At 54.1% G+C, this 22,410-nt stretch overlaps 1 protein-coding gene across 1 annotated transcript in view; it reads right to left on the reverse strand.

The window, feature by feature from the left end:
* Positions 1–2,704: 2,704 nt before the first annotated feature.
* FAM222A (family with sequence similarity 222 member A) overlaps positions 2,705–22,410 on the reverse strand; it is a 78,553-nt gene continuing 58,847 nt past the window's right edge. The window contains exon 3 of the mRNA XM_043978559.1: positions 2,705–5,595. Coding sequence (XP_043834494.1) covers positions 4,250–5,595 — 1,346 coding nt within the window. The 3' untranslated portion in view covers positions 2,705–4,249. The remainder of the gene's footprint in view (positions 5,596–22,410) is intronic.

Raw genomic sequence — 22,410 nt, forward strand, 5'->3', positions numbered from 1 at the left:
CTGGCACACTATGGGCTGTCTAGCTCAGAGGACGATCCGTGGGGATCAGCTTGGATCCTCTGGAGGTGACCCAGCTCCAGGCTGGCTGGTTACGTGCAAAAGATGGTTTAGAAGGGATTCTCATTCAGGCAGGCTTCAGATGAGGTCCCTTCCCCTTGTCCTGCCTTTCCTTTCCCCCCCATATTCCCTCTCCCCAGAGCCACATTGGGAGGGGGAGACCATCCATCCATCACCTCTCTGAGAGCGGGGCTAAGTAGCTGCTCCTGCCATCCTCCTCCAGACAACGTTTGGTTAAGCCCCCGGCCTCACAATAGTGCACCATATGGCCGTGGCCCTGGGGAGCAGGCCAGGGCCCCTGTGGAATGTGAGGCCATTATCTTCCGCTCCCTCTGCCTGGCCTGGCAGCATTGTCAGGGCCCAGGGGGAGTGGGGGTAGCCTGGAATGGAGGGGAGGCTTATTTTGGATTAAGGGGCTGGAGACCAAGTGGGGGCAGCCAAGCGAGAGACAGACACAGGGACTGAGACAGAAAGGAGATAGAGAAGAGAGGTAGAGACAGAGAGAAGAAAGGAGAGGGGGAGAAAAGAAGAGAGAAAAGGGGGAGAGAAAGGAGAGGAAGAGAAGGAGAGAATGATAAACAGAGAAAGGGGGGAGACATGGGGAGAAAAGGGGGGTAGAGAGGGCACACATAGGGAGAGGAGGGGAAGAAAGAGAAAGAAGTGGGAGAATGAGAGAGAAAAAAGGGAGAGAAGGGGAAAGAATGAGAGATAGAGAAAGGGTGGAAACAGGGAGAGAAAGAGGGGAAAGAGGAAGAAGGGGGAGAATGAGACAGAGAGGAGCGAAGGAAGGGAGGTAGAGACAGAAGAAAGGAGAGAAGAGGAGAGGGAGACAAGGAAAGAAGCAGAGAGAAAAAGAAGGGGGAGAAGAAGAAAAGGAGAAAGGGAGATGGTGGAGAAAAAGGGGGAAAGAGAAAGGAGGTGAATGAAAGAGAGAACAGAGAGAAGAGACACAGAGAGGACAGAGAGAACAGAGACAGACAAGAGGGGAAGGAGAGAGAAACAGACAGACAGAGACAGACAGAGAGACAGAGAGACAGACACAGAGACAGAGAGAGACAGAGACACAGAGAGAAAGATTGATTGAGATTCAGAAGGGAGAGACATAGACACAGAGATGCTGAAACAGAGAAATGGGAGAGGGGGCTGGTAGACAAGGAGGACACTCCCTTCCTCTTCTTCCCTCAGCCTGGCAGGCGAAGCCTGGGGGGTCCCTGCTCCCTGGCCTTGTGGTTGGGGCCCACAGACCTCCATCTGTCTTTCCTCAGTCATGGGAGCTGGGGGCACTAGGTGCTTCTGGTGTCAGTGGCAGGGGAGGGGGGTATGATCTCCTAGGTCCCTTGCACTCTGGCTAGCTCACACCATGGCATTTGAAGACAAGCCCTGGACTCAGACCCGTCAGGTGCCCAGGATCTGGTGGAGGGGGGGGGGTGCTTCCCCTTTCCCAGTCCCTCAGAAGCAGCCTTGAAATTTCCCAAGGCCTTTGATTCCCCTGACTTGGAGAAATGCTCCAGAGGTGTCTCCCCCAGCCCCTGCCACTGAATCTTCTGGAAGAAAAGCCTGTCTCAGTTGCCCTTCTCCCAGCCCATGCCAGCAGGAGAACGGCTCCTTATGATTCGGGCCCCAGCCCTCCCCCCCCCCACCCCGGCTCCTCCAGTTTCCTGCCAAGGCAGCTCACAGTCCCAAACCCCTTGCTTTGCTGGGGCCCAGAGGCCTGGACCAAGTTATGGTGCCATGGACCCTTATGGGTACCCGTTACTAAAAAATCCTGTATCTGGCATACGGGGGCATCAGGACACTAGCACCTCCTGGTTTGCATTGTACAACGGGGACACACATGCACACCCAGCACCCCCTCCAGGAGCCAAAGATGAAAGCATGCTCACAAAGGGCCCCATGAGAAATCTAGTGGGGGAGGGAGGAAGCAGGGTTCCCCCTCCTACAAACAAATCTCCTTGACCATACCTAGACTACACTCTCCACAGCCAGATATTTTATTCAATCTTCCCAGCTAGAGCCATAACTAGGGCTGGGCAATTGGAGCATTGATGTAGGTTGCAAAAACTTAGAAGGTGCTGGTAGTACTTATACTCATTTAATGAGGAGAAACAACTGGGCTTAACCTTTAGTTAGCAATAATTGTGACAGGGACAGGCCCTCTAATTTCATTTGTACAGGGAACTCTGGTAAGAAGACTGCCTTGACTAATGATGGTCAGCATAGTTAGTGAGAATAATATTTAAAATAGGAAGCTATCCCTTGGGGGGGGGGGAGCATCTCCCTAGCCCAATTCTAATCTGTTTCCTTGCAAGTATTCACCTCTTCAGCCTCAGAAATGAGACCGGGCACTTGAACCAGCCAGCTTTCTCAGAGCCAGAATTGCCTTGACTGTTTCCAGACCTCCATCTTTGTTCCCTGGCTTCTTGTATGAGGTCTATCCCATCTGGCCGACTTACATTCCCCCAACCCAGCAGGACCCTGGGTCCCCAACCCTGGGGCCTGGGGAGGGGGAGGGGGAGCAGGGCAAGGTGAGGGTGGGACTAAGGTGGGCTCTGAGCAAAGCAGAGAACAAGTGGGGCTCAGGAGGCTCAACAGTCCTGATTGTACTTTTGGGGAGGTGGGGGAAGGAAAGAAAATCCAACATCAGAGATACATCCGCATTTTCTTTTTTTTCTCTCTTTTTAAAACAATATAGTGCAGACAGCACTTCTCACAGTAGAATATAATGGTCAATTTTAGTACAAAAAAACATTCTCAGAGATTTGTAAATGCACTTAGTGCTTGCACAGGCCTTGCAGAATGCTTTCTGTCTGAGCATGACAGAAGGGCAGGAGGGGAAGAAGAGCTTGGGGCCCCAGGGGAAGGGAGGCAAGGGAAGCAGACCTCCTAGGATTCTGGGCTTCTCACTCCACCAACAGACCTGGGGAATGGCTGGGGGCAGGGAAGGACTCAGGAAGGGTCCCAAGAAAATGTAAAATAAATACCCAAGGACCAGGATATAAAGCCACTAACTTAGTTGGTGGCTATGGCTGGGTGGGTAGTGGGGAGGGAATGACAGGCAGGGTGCTTTTTTTTTTCTTTTCTAATTCCAGAAAAAAAAATCTGAGGGTGAAAATAAAGGAGAAGGTTGGGGTGGGGGTGGGGACAATGGGTCCTGGGCTTTGAAAATCTAATGTTTCTCTAATTCCTACTAGGTATGGGAAGGAGGAGGAAGGCGAGTGGCCAGTGGGCAGAGGGGTCGGGGACCCTGCGAAGGTTCCAGTGACCCCTGAAGACTGCTCCGGATGGGGTGTGGGGGGGAGTGTCTCCCGTGGCCCCACTTGGGAGAAGCATATGAATACAGCGGCAGAGCTGGCTTGCCCAGGGACTGGGGGGATGAGGGGTAGGGACAGGGCAGTCGTGAAGCCTCCTCGGGTGGCCTTTATTTCTGCCAAGAGGGCTGCATCCAGAGGGGACCGCGGGGGAGGGAGTCAAGGTGGGTGGGTAGGGGATGGGATTCCACAGTCTGGCCCCGCCCCCGCCCTCAGTAGGAGCCCATGGGCTGTCCCCACCCCTATTTCCCACTGATCCCATCTAGGACTTGATGAAGCCCAATCCCCAGACTAATTGGGAAGGGCTGAAGAGGACCGGCCCCCGTCTTGGTAGCGGCCAACACAGAAGTGAGAGGGAGGGGTAACTAAGACGTGGTGTCATCCATGTTTTCCAAGTGGTTTCGTTTTCTTTCTCTAGACTGTCCCCATTTATTTTTATTTATTTATTTATTTTTTTGCAAAGCAGTGTGAGGGTAGGGGTTTCCCTGGGCAGCGGTGGCAGAGCCTGGGTGGGCGTGGCCCCCGCCCCCCGCCTCGTCTTCGGAGGCTCGGGTCAGCCCTCCCGCTGCCCCCTCTCCTCCAAGCAGCCCCCCACCCACACCGCCTGCCAGAGCCCGATGCCCGCGCTCCCCACTTGCGAATGCTCAGGACCCTGGTCCGTCCCTCCCGCCTGGCCGGAGCTTCTGTTCAAAGCCTCTCAGGATCTCCTAGCTGCCCTGGAGGAAGCTCTCTGGCCCATGGCCCCTCCCCGCCTGGGGGCTGAGGGGCACGGTAGGGCCCGAGGAGGTGTGGGCAGGGGCACCCAGTAGGCGCGTGGCCCCTTTCCCCTCGCTTTCCCTTGGCCTGCCTCCCGGTCTGTCCGTCCGGACCAGAGCCCCCGGCCCTTATCTGTACACGGGCAGGCGAATGTGGGCGTGTTGGTGGTCCAGGAGCCGGGGGACGGACACCGTCTCGTAGCCTTTGCCCAGCATCTGCTCCTTGATGCAGGGCGGGTGGATGTCATTGATGAGATACTCCAGGGACTGGAGGCTGCTGCTCAGGATGGAGGTATTGCAGACCGTCTTGCTGGGGAGCCCCGACAGCCCGTCGGCGGGGTGCACGGCCAGCTCGCGGGCTGCGGGGCCCAGCTCCGGCCCGGGGTTGTAACAGTCGCTGTTGGGGGTGACCAGGATGCTGTTCCAGGGAGGGGCAAAGTAGGGGCCCACGGAGAAGTTGCCGTGCATGCCCACGCAATTCAACGGGGAGGAGCTCACCTTGTCCGCGGCCGCCCCGCCCAGCAGGTAGGGACGGGCGGCGGCCGCTGCCCCCGCCCCGCCCCCACACACCTCGGGGGACTTGCTCACGGCCCCGCCCCCGCCGCTGCCGCCGCTGTACAAACGCAGCTGCTGCTGCTGCTTCTGCCAGATCAAATAGTCCAGGCCGGCCCCGCCGCCGTCCGGGTAACCAGCGGCCTTGAGGCCCCCCAGGGCCATGGCTGGCGTGGCCCCCACCACCAGCTCGGCCCCCTTGCGGCAGTCGGGCAGCATGGCGCTGGCGTAGGCCATGGTGGAGCCGGCCATGCCCGTGAAGCCGGCGGGGGTGGCGGCTGCAGGGCGTTTGGCTGGGCTGGGGTGAGTGACCGCTACCCCCTGGCAGGCCGGCTGGGAGCCCTGCGCCTGGCACTGCTGGTTGACCTGGTAGATGATACTCTGAATGGAGGGCAGGTTCGACGGTGGCAGTGCCAGCCCGCGCCCGGCCAGAGGGATGACCGAGGCGGCCACCGTGACGTTAGGGGGTGGGGCGGGCCCCTCCAGTGGCTTCTGCCCTCCGTGGTAGCCCAAGGGGACGGCGCTGGGCCCTAAAGTGCTCGACACGGGGTAGGGCGCGATGCCCACCTGCACCCCCGCGGGTGACAACTTCGTCCGCTTGCCCTCCACATTCTTGACCACACCTTTGCCTGAGGAGGCGGCGGCGGCGGCAGGGGCAGACACGGAGCCGGAGGAGGAGACGGCCGCTTTGACGATGGCCAGCAGACCTTGGTAGCCGCTGGCATGCAGCGGATAGGGGCTGTAGCGCTGGCCCGTCGTGTCGTACCCATTGACGGTGCGGCTAAGGTGTTTGTGCTGCGGGACGCGAATGTTGGTGGGGAAGATCTTGATGCTGAGGGGGCTGTTGGCCACCTTCTGGGCATAGGCGTCCAACTCGGCTGGGCTCGGGTACCGTGGCGAATGCATGGAGCTGACCGGCTCACCTAGGAGACAGAGACACACAGGCAAGCTTTAGCGCTCCCTCTGGGCTGGAACCTGCTGCCCCGGCTGCCCCGGGCCTGAGGGGCTCCCTCCTCTCCCCTAAGTCTCATCAGAAGCCCCGCCCCCTCCTCCAGGACAACGGATCTGCAGTGGCCCTAGGCACACTCGGGCCTTTTCTTCCGGGTATTAGCCAGCTGTTCTGCCCTTGCTCCCTCGGGGCTGACTGCCGCCCTTCCCTAAATCTTATCAGAAGCCCCTCCACCCCCCCAGGACATCTGATCTATCGTGCCCCTAAGTTCCCTGGGTCCTTTTCTCCTGGGTATTAACACCCGCAGCCCCAAACCCATGCTCTCTTCTGACCCCTCTAAACTCCTGTAACTGAGGCAGACGAACAGGCGCTTGCATTAACCATCTCCCACGGTGTCCCCCCCTTCTCTCAGGCCCCCAGATGGCCATCTTCACGACTTACATAACCTAAGGCCCTCTGGGCCTTGGCATTCACCTTGTCCTGCCCCCTGCCATGCCCTCCTGGGCAACTTTATTTTACCAGATGTCTGCCCCAATTAGAGTGGGAACCCCTTAAGAAGAGCTGGGACCCTTCCCTTTTCTCCATTTGTGTCCCTAGCCATCAGCACAGTGCTCGGGCAGAGGGAGCCCTTCACAAATGCCTTTCATGCATTCATTTGTTCACCCATTCACTCATTCACCCAGTCATCCATCCGCTCTCTCCCCAGAGCCAGGTAAAGGTGATCACAAATTATTCTTAATTAGAAGCAGCACAGGAGAAAGGGCCCTGGGTTCAAATAGGAGCTCTGCTAAATGAGGACTCCATAACCTCTTTGTAGGTCCCTCCTGGTTCTAACCTGTGATCCTTACACTAACAGGGGAAGGGGACATGCAGAGGGCATTTTACATATACATATACATACATATATACACATATACACAACACATAATATACATATGCAACGCACACACATGTGCATACACATCTACATGTACACACACATCTACATGTACACACATGTGTGTATGCATGTATGTATATATAAAAACCCAGGCAGAGAAGCTTGTGTTTGCAGTGGGGAACCTCTTAGACTGTGTGGCCAAGTCTTGTCTCCCCAGTCAGACTAGAAGGTCCCTGAGGGCAGGGGCAATGTTTTGTCTTTATAACTTCTCTTCCACAGCATGTGCGTGGCATTAGGTATACAGAGAGTGCTCAGTAAATACTTCCTCACCTGCCCGACTTACAACCCCTGGAAGCCCGCCCCCTCCCCATTAGACCCTAAGCTCTGTGAGCCCCTCCGGCTCCCAGAAGCTCCCATCCCACAGTTGTTTCCCCCACCCCCCACTCCCATCCCCATCAGAGGAGCAGAAGCACCAGGGCCTGGCTAATGAGGCCGGCTCCATCAAGAAGCATCCTCTGGAGTCAGCGTGTCACTGTGACTCCTTCCCAGGGATAGACTTGGAGTCTGGGGGGGCTGGCAGCCCCCGTGCCTCTTGGCTTCTCCCAAAGGCTCTGGGACCCCGCCTGGCCGCCCACTTGCCTTCTTCCCTCACCCTGTCTCTGCCGTTGACAGCAGGATGATCGCGGTGGCCATGCCTTATTTATGAACTGTCAGTAATGGGGTTGAAGAGTGTAATTTACATGACACATTAAATGTCCAAGCCGTTAGCCAAAACAAACAGCCGTCAACACAGGCAGGATGGCCCTGAGACCTTGCACACTCCTCTCTGGCCCTCCCCAGCCTCCCCACCCCGTCTGAGGCCCGGCTCAGCCGGTGCCCCCTGGAGTTAGAACCAAGAGCCTCCCTCAGGCTCAAGTGTCCTCACCTGGGAGATGGGGATCAAAATATTTGTACTGCCCAACTCCCGGGCTGGCAGTGACCCACATTGTGTCAAGGGCCTGTGATTCTTCAGGAAGTGAAGCCCTCTGGTTACCTGTGGTCTCGGAGAACCGCCCATGGCTCAGGGCACCTACACAACATGGCTGGGGTCCCAGGGCCAGGAGTAAGCATTTAGGTGGGGTCTGGATCCAGCCCGCCCACTCCCTCCCTCTGTCTCTGTCTTTCTGTCTCTGTTTCTTTTCTCTATCTGTCTCTCCCCATATATATTCACATACACACATATACACATTTATATGAATATGTATGTTCATATATATATTCATATACATATATATTCGTCTGTGTTTCTGTCAATAAGAATAGGGTCTAGACCTGTGATTTCACTGATTTAGGGTGCTTCCAAGTAAGGAAACTCCTTCCACTAAAGACGGTTGGCACCTTTCTTTGTGACTTGGGGCCTTAGGAGCCAAAAGCCCAGAGAGGTTAAGCCACTGTCTGGGGGCTGCACAGCCAGGAAGTATTCGAGGTATGCTTGAATCCCCATCCATTCCCATGATGCCTCTCTGTGAAGGTCAGGAGGGACCCTGGATTTAATTGGAGGTACAGGGGAACTCCCAGATGAAGAAACTCCCTCCACCAGGGCAGCCTGGCACCTTCCCAAAGTCTGAGACTTGCTTAGAAAATTGAGGGGTCAGTGGCTCATCCCATCCAAAGGACACATGTCATCAGAATTCTTTGCTCTGGTCCTCTGACCCTGCCCACAGGAGCATGGGACTACTCTATGGTCTGGGCTCTGCATCCAGTTGGTACTCAATAAATGGTGGTATCCAATGACTCTCTGGGCCCTGTCAGTCAGGCAGAGCTCAGGGCCCTCTGTTTTGGGGTCCCTTATCATCCCTTCCTCAGCCTGCACACCATCCCCTCCTCTAGAACAGATCTCCATCCCCCAGTGCAGGACTTAGGGCTCTGGGGCTGCACCTCTGTTCCTTCATTGGTCCCCCCCTGGCCCAAGGTGGCCCCAGGAATGCTGATGACTGGATCCCCAATTTCCTCCATCCCTCTCTCCTCTCAGCTAGCCCACGCAGACCTTTCCCCTAAGGCCAGGAGCCTTGACAGCAAACACCAAAGGGTACCAAGCAAGCAAGCAAAGGAATCGTTCCCTGATTTGGTCTCCATTTTCAGTGCAACTTGGCAAGTCTTTATTAAGCACCTAGTGTCTACCAGATACCGCCAGCCACTGAGGATGCAAAGACCCAAACCAAAGCACCCCTGGCCCATTCTATGGGCCCTTTGTCCTGGGCAGCAGCTGAAAGGGGCCCCAGCAGCCTTTTCATCCCTGCACCTGAATGGGAATATTCTCTACAACATCCCTGAGCAAGGGTCACCAGGCCTTTGCCTGGAGACCTGTGGTGACGGAAGACTCACTACCTCCCCGGGTGGCCCATTGCCTGTGTGGGAGGCCCTTCCTCCTCCCATGGAGCTGAGCTCTCTCTCTTCAGGCTCTACCCTCCCAGCTCCCGGTCTGCCCCGGGGGCCCAGCTCTTCTTCCAGCGGTCAATTCTCCTGCCTCCCCTAAGTCTTCTTGGGATTCTCCCGTCCCTTCAGCTGATGCTTGTTGGTCAGGCCTCGGTTCCTCTCCAATATTACCAAGGGTGGCTTGGGTTCTCTTCTGGACTGGCTTTGGAGGACTTCGGGGCATGCCATCCCAAGAAGTGCACCCTCCGTTCCTGGAACTATCTCTCTCCTCACCTCCCCCTGGCACAATTCCCAGGTCCTGCAAAGTACAGGCCAGGTGCCACTCCTCCTCCCTACAAAAACAATTCTGGTTTACTATTTTGTATAAAGAGGCAGCCTTGGGTCATGGACAGAAACTGGGCCTTGAAACCAGGAGTCCTGGGTTCAAATTCTGCCCATGATGCAGAGAAGGCACCAACCTTCTGGACAGGAGGAATTTCCTCACCTAGAAGTTCCTTACACCAGTGAAGTTACAGGTGTCATCCTGAGCCTTACATTCTACATGAGTCAAAGTGTATGTAGTGCAAAGAACGGGGCTCTGAGGATGGAAGACCTGGGGTCAGGTCCAGTCTCTCCACAGAGTGGCCCAGGGCCAGTCACTTCACTCCTTAATGCCCCTGCAAGTGTCTGAGACTGAGCTGCAGGATAAGTGGGGGATAGCATTGTTATGTGGAGAGAAAGAGAGAGACAGAGAGAGAGAGAGACAGACAGACAGACAGAGACAGAGAAACAGAGAGAGACAGAGAGAGACAGAGACAGAGAGAGACAGAGACAGAGAGAGACAGAGACAGAGAGACAGAGAGAGAGACAGAGAGAAAGAGACAGATAGAGAGATAGGGACAGAGAGGTTGGGAGGTTGCTTCCTTGATGAAATCACAGGCCTAGACTAAAAAAAGAACATTCTACGTGCTTTTCTGTGCACGTTTTGTTTTCCGTCAATAGAAGGTAAACATTCAGGGCAAGGACTGTTCTGTTAACAAGGCCAGGACACAGCAGAGTGGACAGAGGACCAGAGCCCGGAAAAATAAAAAAACCACCCTGCCTCTGCCTCAGTCTTCTCGTCTGTGAAATGGGTCAAATGACAGCCTCGACCTCCCAGAGTTGCTGTGAGGATCCAATGGGATGACGTGCATAGAGTATCTGCTAACCACCCCAGAGCCAGGCCCAGGCCCAGATCGGACACTCAGCAGTTGCTGGCTGGACTGAACTTCTGTGAGAGGATGGTAGAGAGTACATTTCTGGGCCTATTCCTTGGACTCCAGTTTGCCCCGTGCCTGGGTTCCACACCCCTGGGGAGTGCTCCCATTTTGGCCCTGGGGCCTCCTCCTCCAGGCTCTCAGTCCACGGGGAGGCAGCGATGGACCCTGGGCCTGTCCTGCCCAGGCCCGTGTGGCACCTGCCCAGGGTTCCCGGCCCTCCCTGGGCGAGCCCAGGAAAGGAGGTCATTGCTCAGGCCTGCCCCTGCTTCCCGAAGAAAGTTCTTCTTAAGTGGTCTCCAGTAAAGTCGGTGTGGAGAATGGAAATGCCACTTGGGCCAAGGGGGGAATCTTTCTCCGAGATTGGATTTAAACGACATTATACAAGCAATTTCATGGGTGCTTAGCGCGGCTCCGAGAGTCCCCGAAAAAGGAGGAAAGCTCTCCATTTCCCCGTCATAAATCAGCCGCAGCTATAATGAGCACAAAAATGTCACTTTTATGCAATTTTACAGATGAACAAAACTGGGGAAATTAACTGTAGTAACCCACTGTAGTCAGCAAAAGGAGCTGCAGCCAAAAAATCAGATGTGTATAGATTTCCATGCCCCTCCAACCCTCTCCCAAGCAAGTTCCTGCCATTCCGGAGTGAAAACTCATTTGTCCTTCCCATTATAGTTTCATTTGGAGTTTATCTTGAGTATCCAATGAGCCACCAGCTGTGAAAATGATTAAATCTACCAAATCTATCTAATAGATGGAATAAATTAGGTGTTTAAAACCTCATGGGGGGAAAATGGGGGAATGCCTGGCATCGAGGCATCCATAAAAGGGGGCCCCTTGGGTCCCCTGGGGCTTGGTCATGCCCCGGCACTTCCACTGGCTCTGAAGGCTGGCACGGGCTGCCCTCTTCTCCCTCCCAGACTTCTGAACATGGCCGGGGGCAGGTGGGCCGTCAGGGCAGAGGATTAGAGGGCAGACACTTCTGGGTTAACCCGGGGCACATCATTAATGCTGAAGTCTCCATTTAATTTTTTTCTATAAAATAAGGGCCTTGACCTCAGATCAGGGGTCAGCGGCCTTGTTTTTAAAAACAATCTGTTTTGATAATTGTATTTCAATGTCATTGGTCTCTCTTGTAACCTGTGCATTTTATTTTATACATTTACAGTAGGGTTTTTAAAGGGCTTCGATAGATTGAGCTAAAGGGGAAGTGGGGGGCTCTGTGACCCAGAGAAGGTTATGTTGGATGGAGGATCCCTGAGGTTCCTCTCAGGCCTGATCACTGGAGGTTAGGAAGGACAAAATCCTGACACCTGGCAGAGAAGTTGGGGTGCCTGGGTCTGGGCGCATCTGAAGCCCAATGGGGGGGGTCTTCCTCCTCCTCGCTGGCCCTAGGATCTGGGAGTGGGGAGGAGCCCCCTAAAGGGAGACTGAGGCCAGGGGAAGGTCACAGGGCACATGAGCAGCAGGGAGGGTCTAACTAGGCCCCTGCTCCCCTGACTCTCAGGCCTGTCCTCTGTCTGTGATGTTTCTCTGCATGTTTCTTTCTTTCTTTTTTTTTTTTTTTTAGCGAGGCAATTGGGGTTAAACGACTTGCCCAGGGGTCACACAGCTAGTAAGTGTTAAGTGTCTGAGGCCGGATTTGAACTCAGGTATTCCTGACTCCAGGGCCGGTGCTTTATCCACTGCGCCACCTAGCTGCCCCTCTCTGCATGTTTCTTGACCTCACCTGGGAGGGGTGGGCCTCTTCTGGGTGGGCCTGGGTGGGGGTTCTCTTGCCCACAGTGAGACAGACACAAAGATACCAATTATAATGAACCTTCTTAGAATTTCCCTGGAACAAAACCAAGGGTGGGGACAGAGAGTCAGAGTCCACCCCATTTGAGTCAGTCTGCAGGAGCAAACCTGAGTCTTGGGGGACCCTGAGGCACAAGTTACTTTATCTGTGTACATTTGCTTCTCTGTGGACAGGGGATTATTCCCTGAGGACAGCTTCAGTGCCTGGCAAGGTGCCTACAAATAGAAGGTGCTTAATAAGTGCTTATGGTGTTGGAGAGGACTGAAGATCCTGTTATCAGGCTGGGCCTGGGGACTCAACCGGTGATTTCACTGGTCTAGGGGACTCTCTGGGGAGGAAACTCCATCCACCGAATAACATCGGCCCCTTCGCTGCAACTGGGTCTTAGAGAAGTGTCTAGTAGTGCCTGGGAGGGAAATGATTTGTCCAAACAGTCTCTCAGGTCCCTATCTGGGCCTCAGTTTACTCATCTGTTCCTCTGGCCTCGGGGGTCCCTTCCTCTGAGGCTCTCTGGGCTTCAGCCTCTTCGTCTATAGAATGAGGGGCTTTTACAGATAGATTCTTGGGTCTCCGGAGCAGCCCGTTCCATTTTGGGGTCGCTCTTAACAGCAAAAAGCCAAAATTGAGGTCTTGGCAATTTCTCCCCAGCAGCTCCCGGTCAGTCTTGGGGGGCAGTTCCTGGGAGCTGATGTGACGTCCCCAGCCTGCCTCCCCCTACTTCCCAGCACCGTCTGCTATCTAGGCTCCTCCCTCCCCATCTCGTGCCCTGGCCCCTCCACCCTGAGCTCTGGAGGGGGGCCTGTCAACAGCTTGTTGACATCACGAGTGAGCACCCAGGTGGCAATGTAGTCCATTAGAGTCAGGTCCTGGGGAGAGAGAAAGAGGCCCATTGGTGGCTGGGACCTCTCCAAGTGGCTGCAGCCATGGAGACGTTAGCCAGGGCCCCCGACCTCGAAGACAGGCTCAGGAACCTGGGGTGGGGGAAGGCAGGGCAGAGGCAGCAGCTGTCTGACCAGCCCCACGGCTGCACCAGTGGCCTGTGGGGCCCAGGCTCACCCCGAGGCCCAGGCCGTCCTCTCCCCACCCCCAAGGCTGGGCTGCAGGGCCGCTGTAAGTCCTGGCTTTGGGGGCTAAATGCAATTGCACACACTCCATTCCAGTAAGTAATGATATGGAAAAAGACCTCAGATAAGCATTTCACACATACTTTATGAAGATGGGCAAACATTTCCACATGAGTGGGACGAGTCTCTCCTCCTCACCCCGCCCCCGCCTCGCTTCTCCTGCATTCCACCGACACCCAGAAAGAGCAGGCCCAGGCCAGCTCTGCAGATTAACTCACCCCCTCCCATCCCCCGAACTGGGGGAGGGGGCTTCCCTGGGCCCATTTCTCAGATCCCTGAGCTGGGAGGAATCCCTGACATCCGAGAATCTGAATCACAGAATCCCAGCCATGCCATTGCCCGAAGGAATACCCGGCAGGTGCCCATTTAGCCTCTGCTTGAACACCTCCCAAGGATGGGAAGCTCATTATCTCCAGCTTTGATGGTTAGGAAAGTTTCATCCCTGATATCCAGCACATATTTGCCTCCTCTAGTCCTAATTTCTACCCATTGCTCCCTCTCCCATCCTCCATTGGCCAAGAGGAACAAGAGTAACCTCTCTTCCAATAATGAAGCCATCTATCACGTCTCACCACAAACCACTCTCCCTGTCCCCGCCCCATCTTCTTTTCTCTCTTGCTCCTTCAATCGAGCCTTATAAGAGGATCCCCTTGTTTTACAGATGGGGAAACTGAGGCTGACTGGAGTGGTTAAGAAGCCTACCTAAGGTAGGATTTGAACTTGGCTCCAACCCCAAATCTGATTGTCTTTCTACGAAGCCAGTCTTGCTTTCACTCCTCCCATTTTACAGGTGAAGAAACTGTGGCATAGAGAGTTGCCATGGCTTGCCAGCATAGCTGAGATCAGAAACCAGGGCTGGTGACTCCAAATCAAGGTGAGGCTCCTTTCACTGTCCTTGTGGAAGAAACGGTTGTGGTGATTCGTCACAAGGAGGCACAGTCAGTAAGCAGCAGAGCTGAGAACTTAAACCGAGGAGTCTGTCTCCAAAAGCAGTCAACCAGCATTTATTAGGCACCTACTGTGTGCAGGCCACCAGACCGAGCGCTGGGGAGCCAGAGAAAGGCAAATCCAGCCCCTGCCGTCAAGGAGCTCACAGTCTAATGGGGGAGACGGGACAACCTGGGGGAAATCCTCTCCTCACACCCCACATCTCAGCCAAATACTCCTCCTTGCTCCTGCACGGGCACAGCCCCCATTTCCTCTCGCCATTCCTTTGCAGTGGCCGTGCTTCTCCTCCCCTCCTTCCCTCTGGGCATCCCTGGTTCATTTGGATACATTCTGTATACTTTTATACAGTCACATCATTCCCAGTAAAGGGTGAGCTTAGGGCAGGATGGTTTCACTGTTGTCTCTGTCTCCCCATTGGCCAGCATGAGACTCGGCACACAGTGAGCATGTGATGGATGCCTGTTCTTGGATGTTTCCAGCTCTCCTTCCCCCACTGCCTAGCAGGGGGCTCTGCATACAGTAGATGCTAGCAAATGCTCACTGAGCTGGGCTGAATCCATCCCCCAACAACTGTGCAGAAAGCTGTGCTCCAACATTCTCATTTTACAAAATCACAGAGCCAAGAGTCCTCGATGGGTGAGGCTCCATCCCCAGGCCTGCCGCCCACCCACGGGCACACCTGGACACACAGACATGTAAAAAAACACAGGATTCGGTGATTCCCACTGGCTCTAGGTCCATGAACAAATGCAAACTCAAAAGACAAAGAACACTGAGGCTGATCAGGGTGTAGACAGGCAAATACCTACCTCAGGGTGTAGACAGGCAGACACACACAAGTGTGTACAATACAAACCCAGGTACAACTCAAAGGTGCTGGATCCTGGGTCTGTGTAAGGCTCACTCACAGACACCCAAACACAAGGACACACACAGACATGTAAGTGGAGGACACAGGACACTGAGACTGAGACGCACTCGTGCAGACAAGTCGATCACGAGCCCTTGGGGTACCAGTACAAGGAAACAGTCCCTCAGGGAGCTTATCCTCTGATAGGGGAGACAAGATGCACCCAAATAAAGACAAAGATGTTCAATCCAAGGTAGTTTAGGAGGGAGGAAGGGAAGGCTGGAGCCCAACAGGGATACAGATAGCTCACAAATAGGTGTGTGTGTGTGTGTGTGTGTGTGCGCGTGCATGTATCCATGAGTCTTAGACTTACACCGATGAGCTCTCTCCTCTGTTCCCTTTCTGTTCTCGGCTCCATTAAGGCCTTGTAAGGGTAATTTAAAAGGCAGAATGGAAACGAGGTCAGCGGCCATTTCTGCCATTAAGTGAATGTTATGGGCTTTTTACAGGTGTCTTAAATAGACATTGTTATTAACGAGTATATTAAACCAATTAAAATCAGAGCCTCAGAGTGGGGCTTAATGTAGCTGGTGGGAGATGTGCGAGTCCCCCCACCCCCCTTCATATTCTTGGCTGTCTCTCAGGGGCTGATTTCCAGTTGGGGAGATTGGAGCTGCTGAGGGAATGGGGGCTGGGCCAGACCAGTCAGCGGTCACCCAGATGTCCTTGGGGCCTGGGGTCTGGTGTGGCCTAGAATGTGGGACCAAGAATCAGGAAAGCCTGGGCTCAGATCCTGCCCCACCTAATCACTAGCTCTGTGACCCCAGGGAAAGCTGTGGAACCTCTTCAGTCTCAGTTTCCTTATCTGTAAAATGGGGGTGCTGTGAGAAGCAAATCAGATGATGTAAAGTACACATAAACCTTGAACTTCTATAGAAATGTCTGGAAGGTTGGTGAGTCATGAAGGGGATTCTTTGGGACTCCTATAATGGAGGTCCCTTCTAGCTCTGAGTTGCTCCTGGGTTCCTTTTCCTTGTGTTAGCCCTTCAGGGATTTGAAGACAATAAAAATGATGATTTCTACAATGCTTTGAGGTTTGCAAAGTGCTTTTGACCCTCCCAGCCACCCAGTAAGGGAAGGGCCATTAGTATCCCCAATTTACAGATGAGGAAACTGAGGCAAACAGAGGTTAAATGCCTTGCCCAAAGTCACACAATGGGGTTAAGTGACTTGTCCAGGGTTACACAGCTAGTAAATGTTAAGTGCCTGAGGCCGGATTTGAATTCAGGTCCTCCTGAATCCAGGGCCAGTGCTCTATCCACTGCACCACCTAGCTGCCCCTGAGTCCATGTCTTTGTAATCAAAATCTGGAATTTTTTCAAGTCCATCAATAATCAAGCAGCATCTATTAAGCTCTTGCTGTGTGTGTCGGGCACTGTGCTAGGCACTGAGGATACCTACTTGTCCAGCTGTCTGCCTATTCTGTAGCTTATGGGGAGAAGGGGACTACACCAAGGATCCTTAGTTTCCTCCTCTACTAGGAGACAGAATCTCCCCGAGGCCTTAACCTGGCTCCAGATGGGTTAACTTGGGGCAGTAGGCAGGGTGTAGCAGGGTAGAGAAGAGGCCATGGAGAAGGGACTCCTGAACTCTTTCCCACCATATCTAGCAGCCTGTCCCAGAAACAGTTGGGGAGAAGGAGACAATCTCCACTCTGTCTTCCTGCTGAAGAGAGCTGTTGGCCTTGGGCCTGCAGCTATCTGCAAGGCATAAACAAAGAGCCTTAGAGAAATAAATAGCAGTAATCTGGGAGGCTGGACTATGGGAGCAACAGAAGGGCTGGTGGGCAAAAATGGCTAACTCAGAGAAGCTCCTCAGAGGAGGATCAGTAGGTCCCAATAGACCAGTCCATTCCCAGTGAACAAACTGAGCCTGCTGTAGTATAGAAAGCACAAGAGTCTTGGGGTCAAATCCTGCCTCTGACCCAGAGCAAATTACTCCATCTTTCTGGTCCTTAGCTCTCTTATCTGGTTAAAAATGAAACAATAGTAATCCTTGCACCTACCTCCCTTCTGAGGTATGCATGTGTGTGAGTGTGAGCAAGCCAGGATCCTGGCCAGGGAGATCTGGGGGTCTGTCCCATCTATGTAGCCAGAGATCATCTTTGAAAGCCTGGATGCACTAGAGAAAGCTGTTATCCTTGACATTATCCACCTGGAAACACCTTTTTTACTGACTCCTGGTGACTTAGCCTTGGAAGAGGCCATCCATTCAGCTCCCTCATCTTACAGAGACAGAAACTGAGGCCCAGAGATGGGAAAGGACTTGCCCAAGGTCACACAGAGGGGCTATGGCCTGAACTCAGTCAGGTCTCCTGACTCCAAATGCACTTCACGGCCCTTTGGATAATGCCCTCTCAGCACAGGGTTCAGGGGCAGGGGGATAGATCCCTAGGCCTCCTCCAGCCAGGGTCCTTGCTGGGAAGGGCAAGATGCAGATGATGGGGCTGGGAAGCAGGAGGCACATCTGCATTCTCCTTCATCCTGACACCACTACCCTTGGAGGTGGCAGCATCCTGAATACTCAATTAACATGACACTAATTAGCTGGTGACATGGGAGGAATGCCTAATGAAGCCACGGAGGGGGGAGCTGGGGGGGGGGGAGCTGGCCATCTATGCCACCGCTGGGGTGCTCTGGGCCCTGCAGAGCAGAGAGTGTGTGTGTGGGGGGGCTGGCTGTGGGATGCCCGAGGGCAGGGATTGGGGGGCTTCCTGGCTGGCCTAAGGGACTCTACCCACTGTGCCCACCGCCCTTAGGCCCAGTGGCCTGGATGGAGGGTGTTGTGTGCCTGGGGCCCGTGGGTCACCCACTTCCCTGGACCCAGGATGGGGGGGGGCAGGCTTCGTCCTCGAGATTCGCGAGGGAGGGGCCGGCTTCCTCTTAAGGGGCTAGTAGCCTCGGGGAGAGAAGGAGAAAGTCATTGAGCCCAGTCGGCTCCTCCCTTCCATCAACCCCCTCCCACCAGCTGCCGGGGCTGTGACGGCCGATCCCCTGTGTTGTCACATGTGAGAATGACAAGCTTGAACCCCCGGGGGGAAAATTACAGGGCTCCCAATTTCCTCCCAGCCCGTCTCTGCCGGCAGCCGCCAAGCAAACAGCCCCCCCTCCCCCTCCCGGCTCTATTAATGACTGCTTTCCACCCGCGGTAATTACCGCCCGGCTCCTGACGCCGCCGCCGCCTCCTGCCCGTCCGGGGCCCCAGGAGCCTCGGCAGCCGTCACTGGAGACAGCCGGCCCGGCCGGGCCGCTCCACTCTCTGGGACCCCGATCCCCTTCCTGTTTTGGGGCTTGCCCAATGAATCTGTTCAGGGGGAATCCTGCCTGGGGGAGGCCCCTAACTGGCCCCCACGGAGTCATCTTACACCTTTCGAGCTTAGCACCTAACATAGTAGTTCCTATGGGAGTGGTTGGGAGACCTGGGTTCAAATCCTAGCTCTGCTACTTAATCTCATGGGAGACCTTAGGCAGGTCAAGTTTCCCCTCTTGGGGTCTCAGTCTCCTCCTCCGTAAAAAACCAGGGGGTTGGACAAAATGATCTCTAAGGTCTCCTCCAGGTTTGACTCTATGATCCTGTAAATGAACGAGAAAGAATCCCTAGAGGAAGAATCAGCCCTGACCAGAGATTGGATCGTTCCCCAGCCGACTCCCACACGACTCCTTGGGTTGCTGCTCATTTCACTCCTCTTTCTTTCTGTCTTTGCCTTGAGTCTGTCACAGGGGCTCCGTGAGACCAGGAGAAACAGCCTGGCTACAAGACGTGTTGACATATTGACAGGTATGCATTCAAGCATGAATCGATGAGCAAGCAGTTATTAAGACTAAGAGCCAGGCAGGCTCCGTGGCTAGGCACCGGGGGCACAGATACAGAAATGAAGCAGTCTTTGCTCCTGCTTCAGTCGTAGCGGGGGGAGACAACATGGACACAGTGAAGCAAACCGGCCGGCACACACAAGCGGGCATGAACAGAACCAGAGTGGAAAGAAGTCTGGCCTCACAGTAGGGATGCTCCGAGGTTCTGGCTACAGTGAAGTCACTTATCCCCTGTGTGACCTTGGGCACATCTCAGTGATCCAGCATGGGAGATGAAGGGGTTGGTCTTGAGGGGATCTAAGGCCCCTACCAAATGTAGACCAGATATGATAGCACAGTGGGGAGAATGCTGACTCTGGTGTCAGAGGACCTGGGTTCAGATTCTACCATTCGGCCCTCCCAGCTCTGACATTCCCTGTTCTAAGCACATCTGCCCCCTCCCTATTCTAAGACTCCTCCAGGCTTTCACATTCTTTATAACTCTGTGTATGTAGGGGGCCCCACCCTGTCCATGGACCGTCTCTAGTGGGGGCATACCATATGATCAAGGCAGGGCAGGTAGGGCTGGGGCCACCATCAGTACAATTCTGATCTCTCACCCAAATCCCTGTGTACTTAGTTTGCCTATAACCTATATTTACTTAAGCCTCTGAACACATTAAATCCTACCCCAACCTCTCCAGTAGAACATAAGGCAGGCAATGAGGTGCAATGGAAGTGGCTGGAGTCTGGGCATCTGGGTTCAAATCCCACCTCAGACACTACTTTGTTAAGTCACCCAACTTTCTTAGGCATTAGTTTCTTCCCCGTAAAAACGAATGGGGTCTGGGGCAGCTAGGTGGCGCAGTGGATAGAGCACTGGCCCTGGAGTCAGGAAGACCTGAGTTCAAATCCAGCCTCAGACACTTAACATTTACTAGCTGTGTGACCCTGGGCAAGTCACTTAACCCCAATTGCCTCACCCCCCCAAAAAAAACAAAAACAAAAAAACGAATGGGGTCGGGGCAGCTAGGTGACACAGTGGATAGAGCACTGCCCCTGGATTCAGGAGTACCTGAGTTCAAATCTGGCCTCAGACACTTAACATTTACTAGCTATGTGATCCTGGGCAAGTCACTTAATCCCAATTGCCTCACTAAAAAAAAAAAAAAGAATGGGGTCCTATGGAGACGGCCTCCCAGGTCCCTTCCAACCCTTTAGCTATGATTTAGATGTGACTAGGTTCCCTGTCTTTGATCCCCTAATTTTTAGCCCGTTGACTGATCTCTTTCCCCCAGCAGGCCAAGGCCCACGCCTAGTGACAGTCCCGGTAATAGAAGGTTGTATCTCTAGGGCTCTTTGCTTTCCACAAAGTGTTTCCCTCCTCAAAGCTCCTGGAGTTTGCTTCCTTCCTGATTCCCAGCTTTGGATCTCTCTCAGTCTGGGTCTCTGTTCTCTGCCTCTCTCCCTATTCTCTCCCGCTCCAGAAAGTCTTCTGGGCTCTCTTAATGTCTGTCCTCCCCCAAGCTCTCCTGGCCACTTTGGTCTTCTCATCTCCCTCCCTCTGTCTGCCCCTCTCTGCTCCATCCCCCCATCTCTACCTGCCCATCATTCTTCATTTCTACCTGTCTGTCTTGTTCTCTGCCTCCATCCCTATGTCCCTCAACATCTCTCTTGCTTGTCTCCATCCATCCGTGTCTGACCCCTTCGTCCTCTGTCTGTCCTCCCCCTGTTATCTCCATTCCTCTATCCCTGTCGTCTGCCTTTCTTTTCTTTCTTTTTTTTTTCCCCATCCATCTGCGCCTTCCTGTCTCTTTCTCCCCTAGGTCTCTCTGAGTCCAGCTATCTCTCTATCTCTGCCTCCTCTTCTCCAGCTGTCTCTCTCTGGCCGGTCCGGTCCCATCTGTTGCCCTTCCCCTCTCTCCTTCCCCCTCCCCCACCTTCATTGAACGTTCGGAGGAGGACAAGCCAGGAGCCCTGGGCCTGACCGCTTCCATTTCTCAGGCTGCCCTCAATAACAGCTAAATAATTGAATCTGCTCAGCAGTCAAAGATTTGTTTGAATTTTATTGGAATTGTAAATTGTTTTGTTTCTTCCGTATTTTATTAGCCGAAATGGAAGGGGCGTCGCCTGTGGCAATAACCCTCTGGCTTTCTCTAGTAGACTGACCGGCAGGAGTGGGAGTGCCTTAGAAAGGATGGGGAGGAGATCTGGGGGGGGCGGGTAGCTGGAGCCCCCCCTCACCCCCACTCTTTATTTAAGCAAGCTGGTTGCCAAGTTCAGCTTTGGGCTGGGCCAAGTGCAGGCTGGCAGCAAACCTCTGCTCCGGTGGGAGGAAAAGAGGGTTTACCACGTTCCCACCCAGCCTAGTCAACTGCCCTTGGACAGGGTTGTCCTTGAAATTCCTGAGATCACTGAATTCTTGAGCTACAAGGGCCCTCAGTCAGCAGGGCTCCCACTGCATGATGTATTGGACTCAAAGTTCTGAGTTCAGAATCTGTCTCAGATAATGAGGTCGGTTAACCTCTGTGTGACTCAGTTTCCTCATCTGTAAAATAAGGGATGTGCCATCAGAAGTGTCTTGGAGCTCTATGCTCCTATGATTAGAAAGCATCTAATCCAAGGGCACTTCACTTGGCTGTATGTCACTGTCCCCTCAGACCATCTGGTGAGGTCTACAGCCCCCTTCCCAGGATCCTGTTTCTAAGTGAATAAAATAAAATTAACAGGATTACAATGAAAACCTATTATATTGTAATATAATATAATCTAGATACTTAAAAAAAACGTTTATGGATCCCAGGCTGAGAACCTCTGATCTAATTCTTGCTGTTCATTTTCCATATGGAGAAACTGAGGCTCATAGACTGGAGGGATGTGCCCATGGGTCCACAGTGACTTGGGGGCAGACCTGACCCCTAGGATGAGGCTTCCCTCCCTCTCCTCCCCAATACCACCACCCACTCACTGCTATTCCAAGGATGTGGTTCCCAGAAGTTACCGCCATTCCCTCCGGGCTCCCCTTCCTTTGGCCCAAGAATCCTAAGAGTTACTGGAAAAACTGTAGGCTGTCTGAGCAAGAAGGGACCCCAGAGGCCACTGAGCCCAATGCCCTCACTTTACTGAGGAGCAAACTGAGGGCCCAGCAAAGGGAAGGGACAAGGAGTGACCGTCAGAGGCAGGATTGGGACCCGGGTTGTCCGATTCCTATAAATCCAGAGCCAGGGTAAGCAGCCTTTTCCTGAAGGCCTCTGGGAGTAAAAGAACTCACTGGGGCCTGAGGCAGCAGCCCTCCCGATATCAAGTCCCAAACTGCCCCACGGCAATTCCCCCCCCCCCCCAGTGTCTGGTTGTGCCTTCTGGGCCCAAGCAAAACAAAGCAGGCCAGTGAGTCCAACTGGGCCCTAAACGAGGATCCAACCGAAGGCATCCAGGCTGGGAGGGGGGAATCAAAGCCTCCCTGGCCCTCCTGAAGTCCTTCCACCCTAGACCTACCCCCAATCTTACCTCTGCCCCAGGCCTCCTTGGAGTGACCCTCCATCCCCTCCTCCCCTTCCCTCCCATCCTCTTCCTTCTCCACCCCCCCCCCCCATTCTGTTCCTCAGCAGGCACTGGCCAAACATCTGCTCCCACAGGGGCCCTGTGCTAGGCACCCAGAAGCAATCGATCCCTCTCCAGGGAGCTT

Source organism: Dromiciops gliroides, chromosome 1 (genome assembly GCF_019393635.1).
Source record: "Dromiciops gliroides isolate mDroGli1 chromosome 1, mDroGli1.pri, whole genome shotgun sequence".
Lineage (NCBI taxonomy): Eukaryota > Metazoa > Chordata > Mammalia > Microbiotheria > Microbiotheriidae > Dromiciops > Dromiciops gliroides.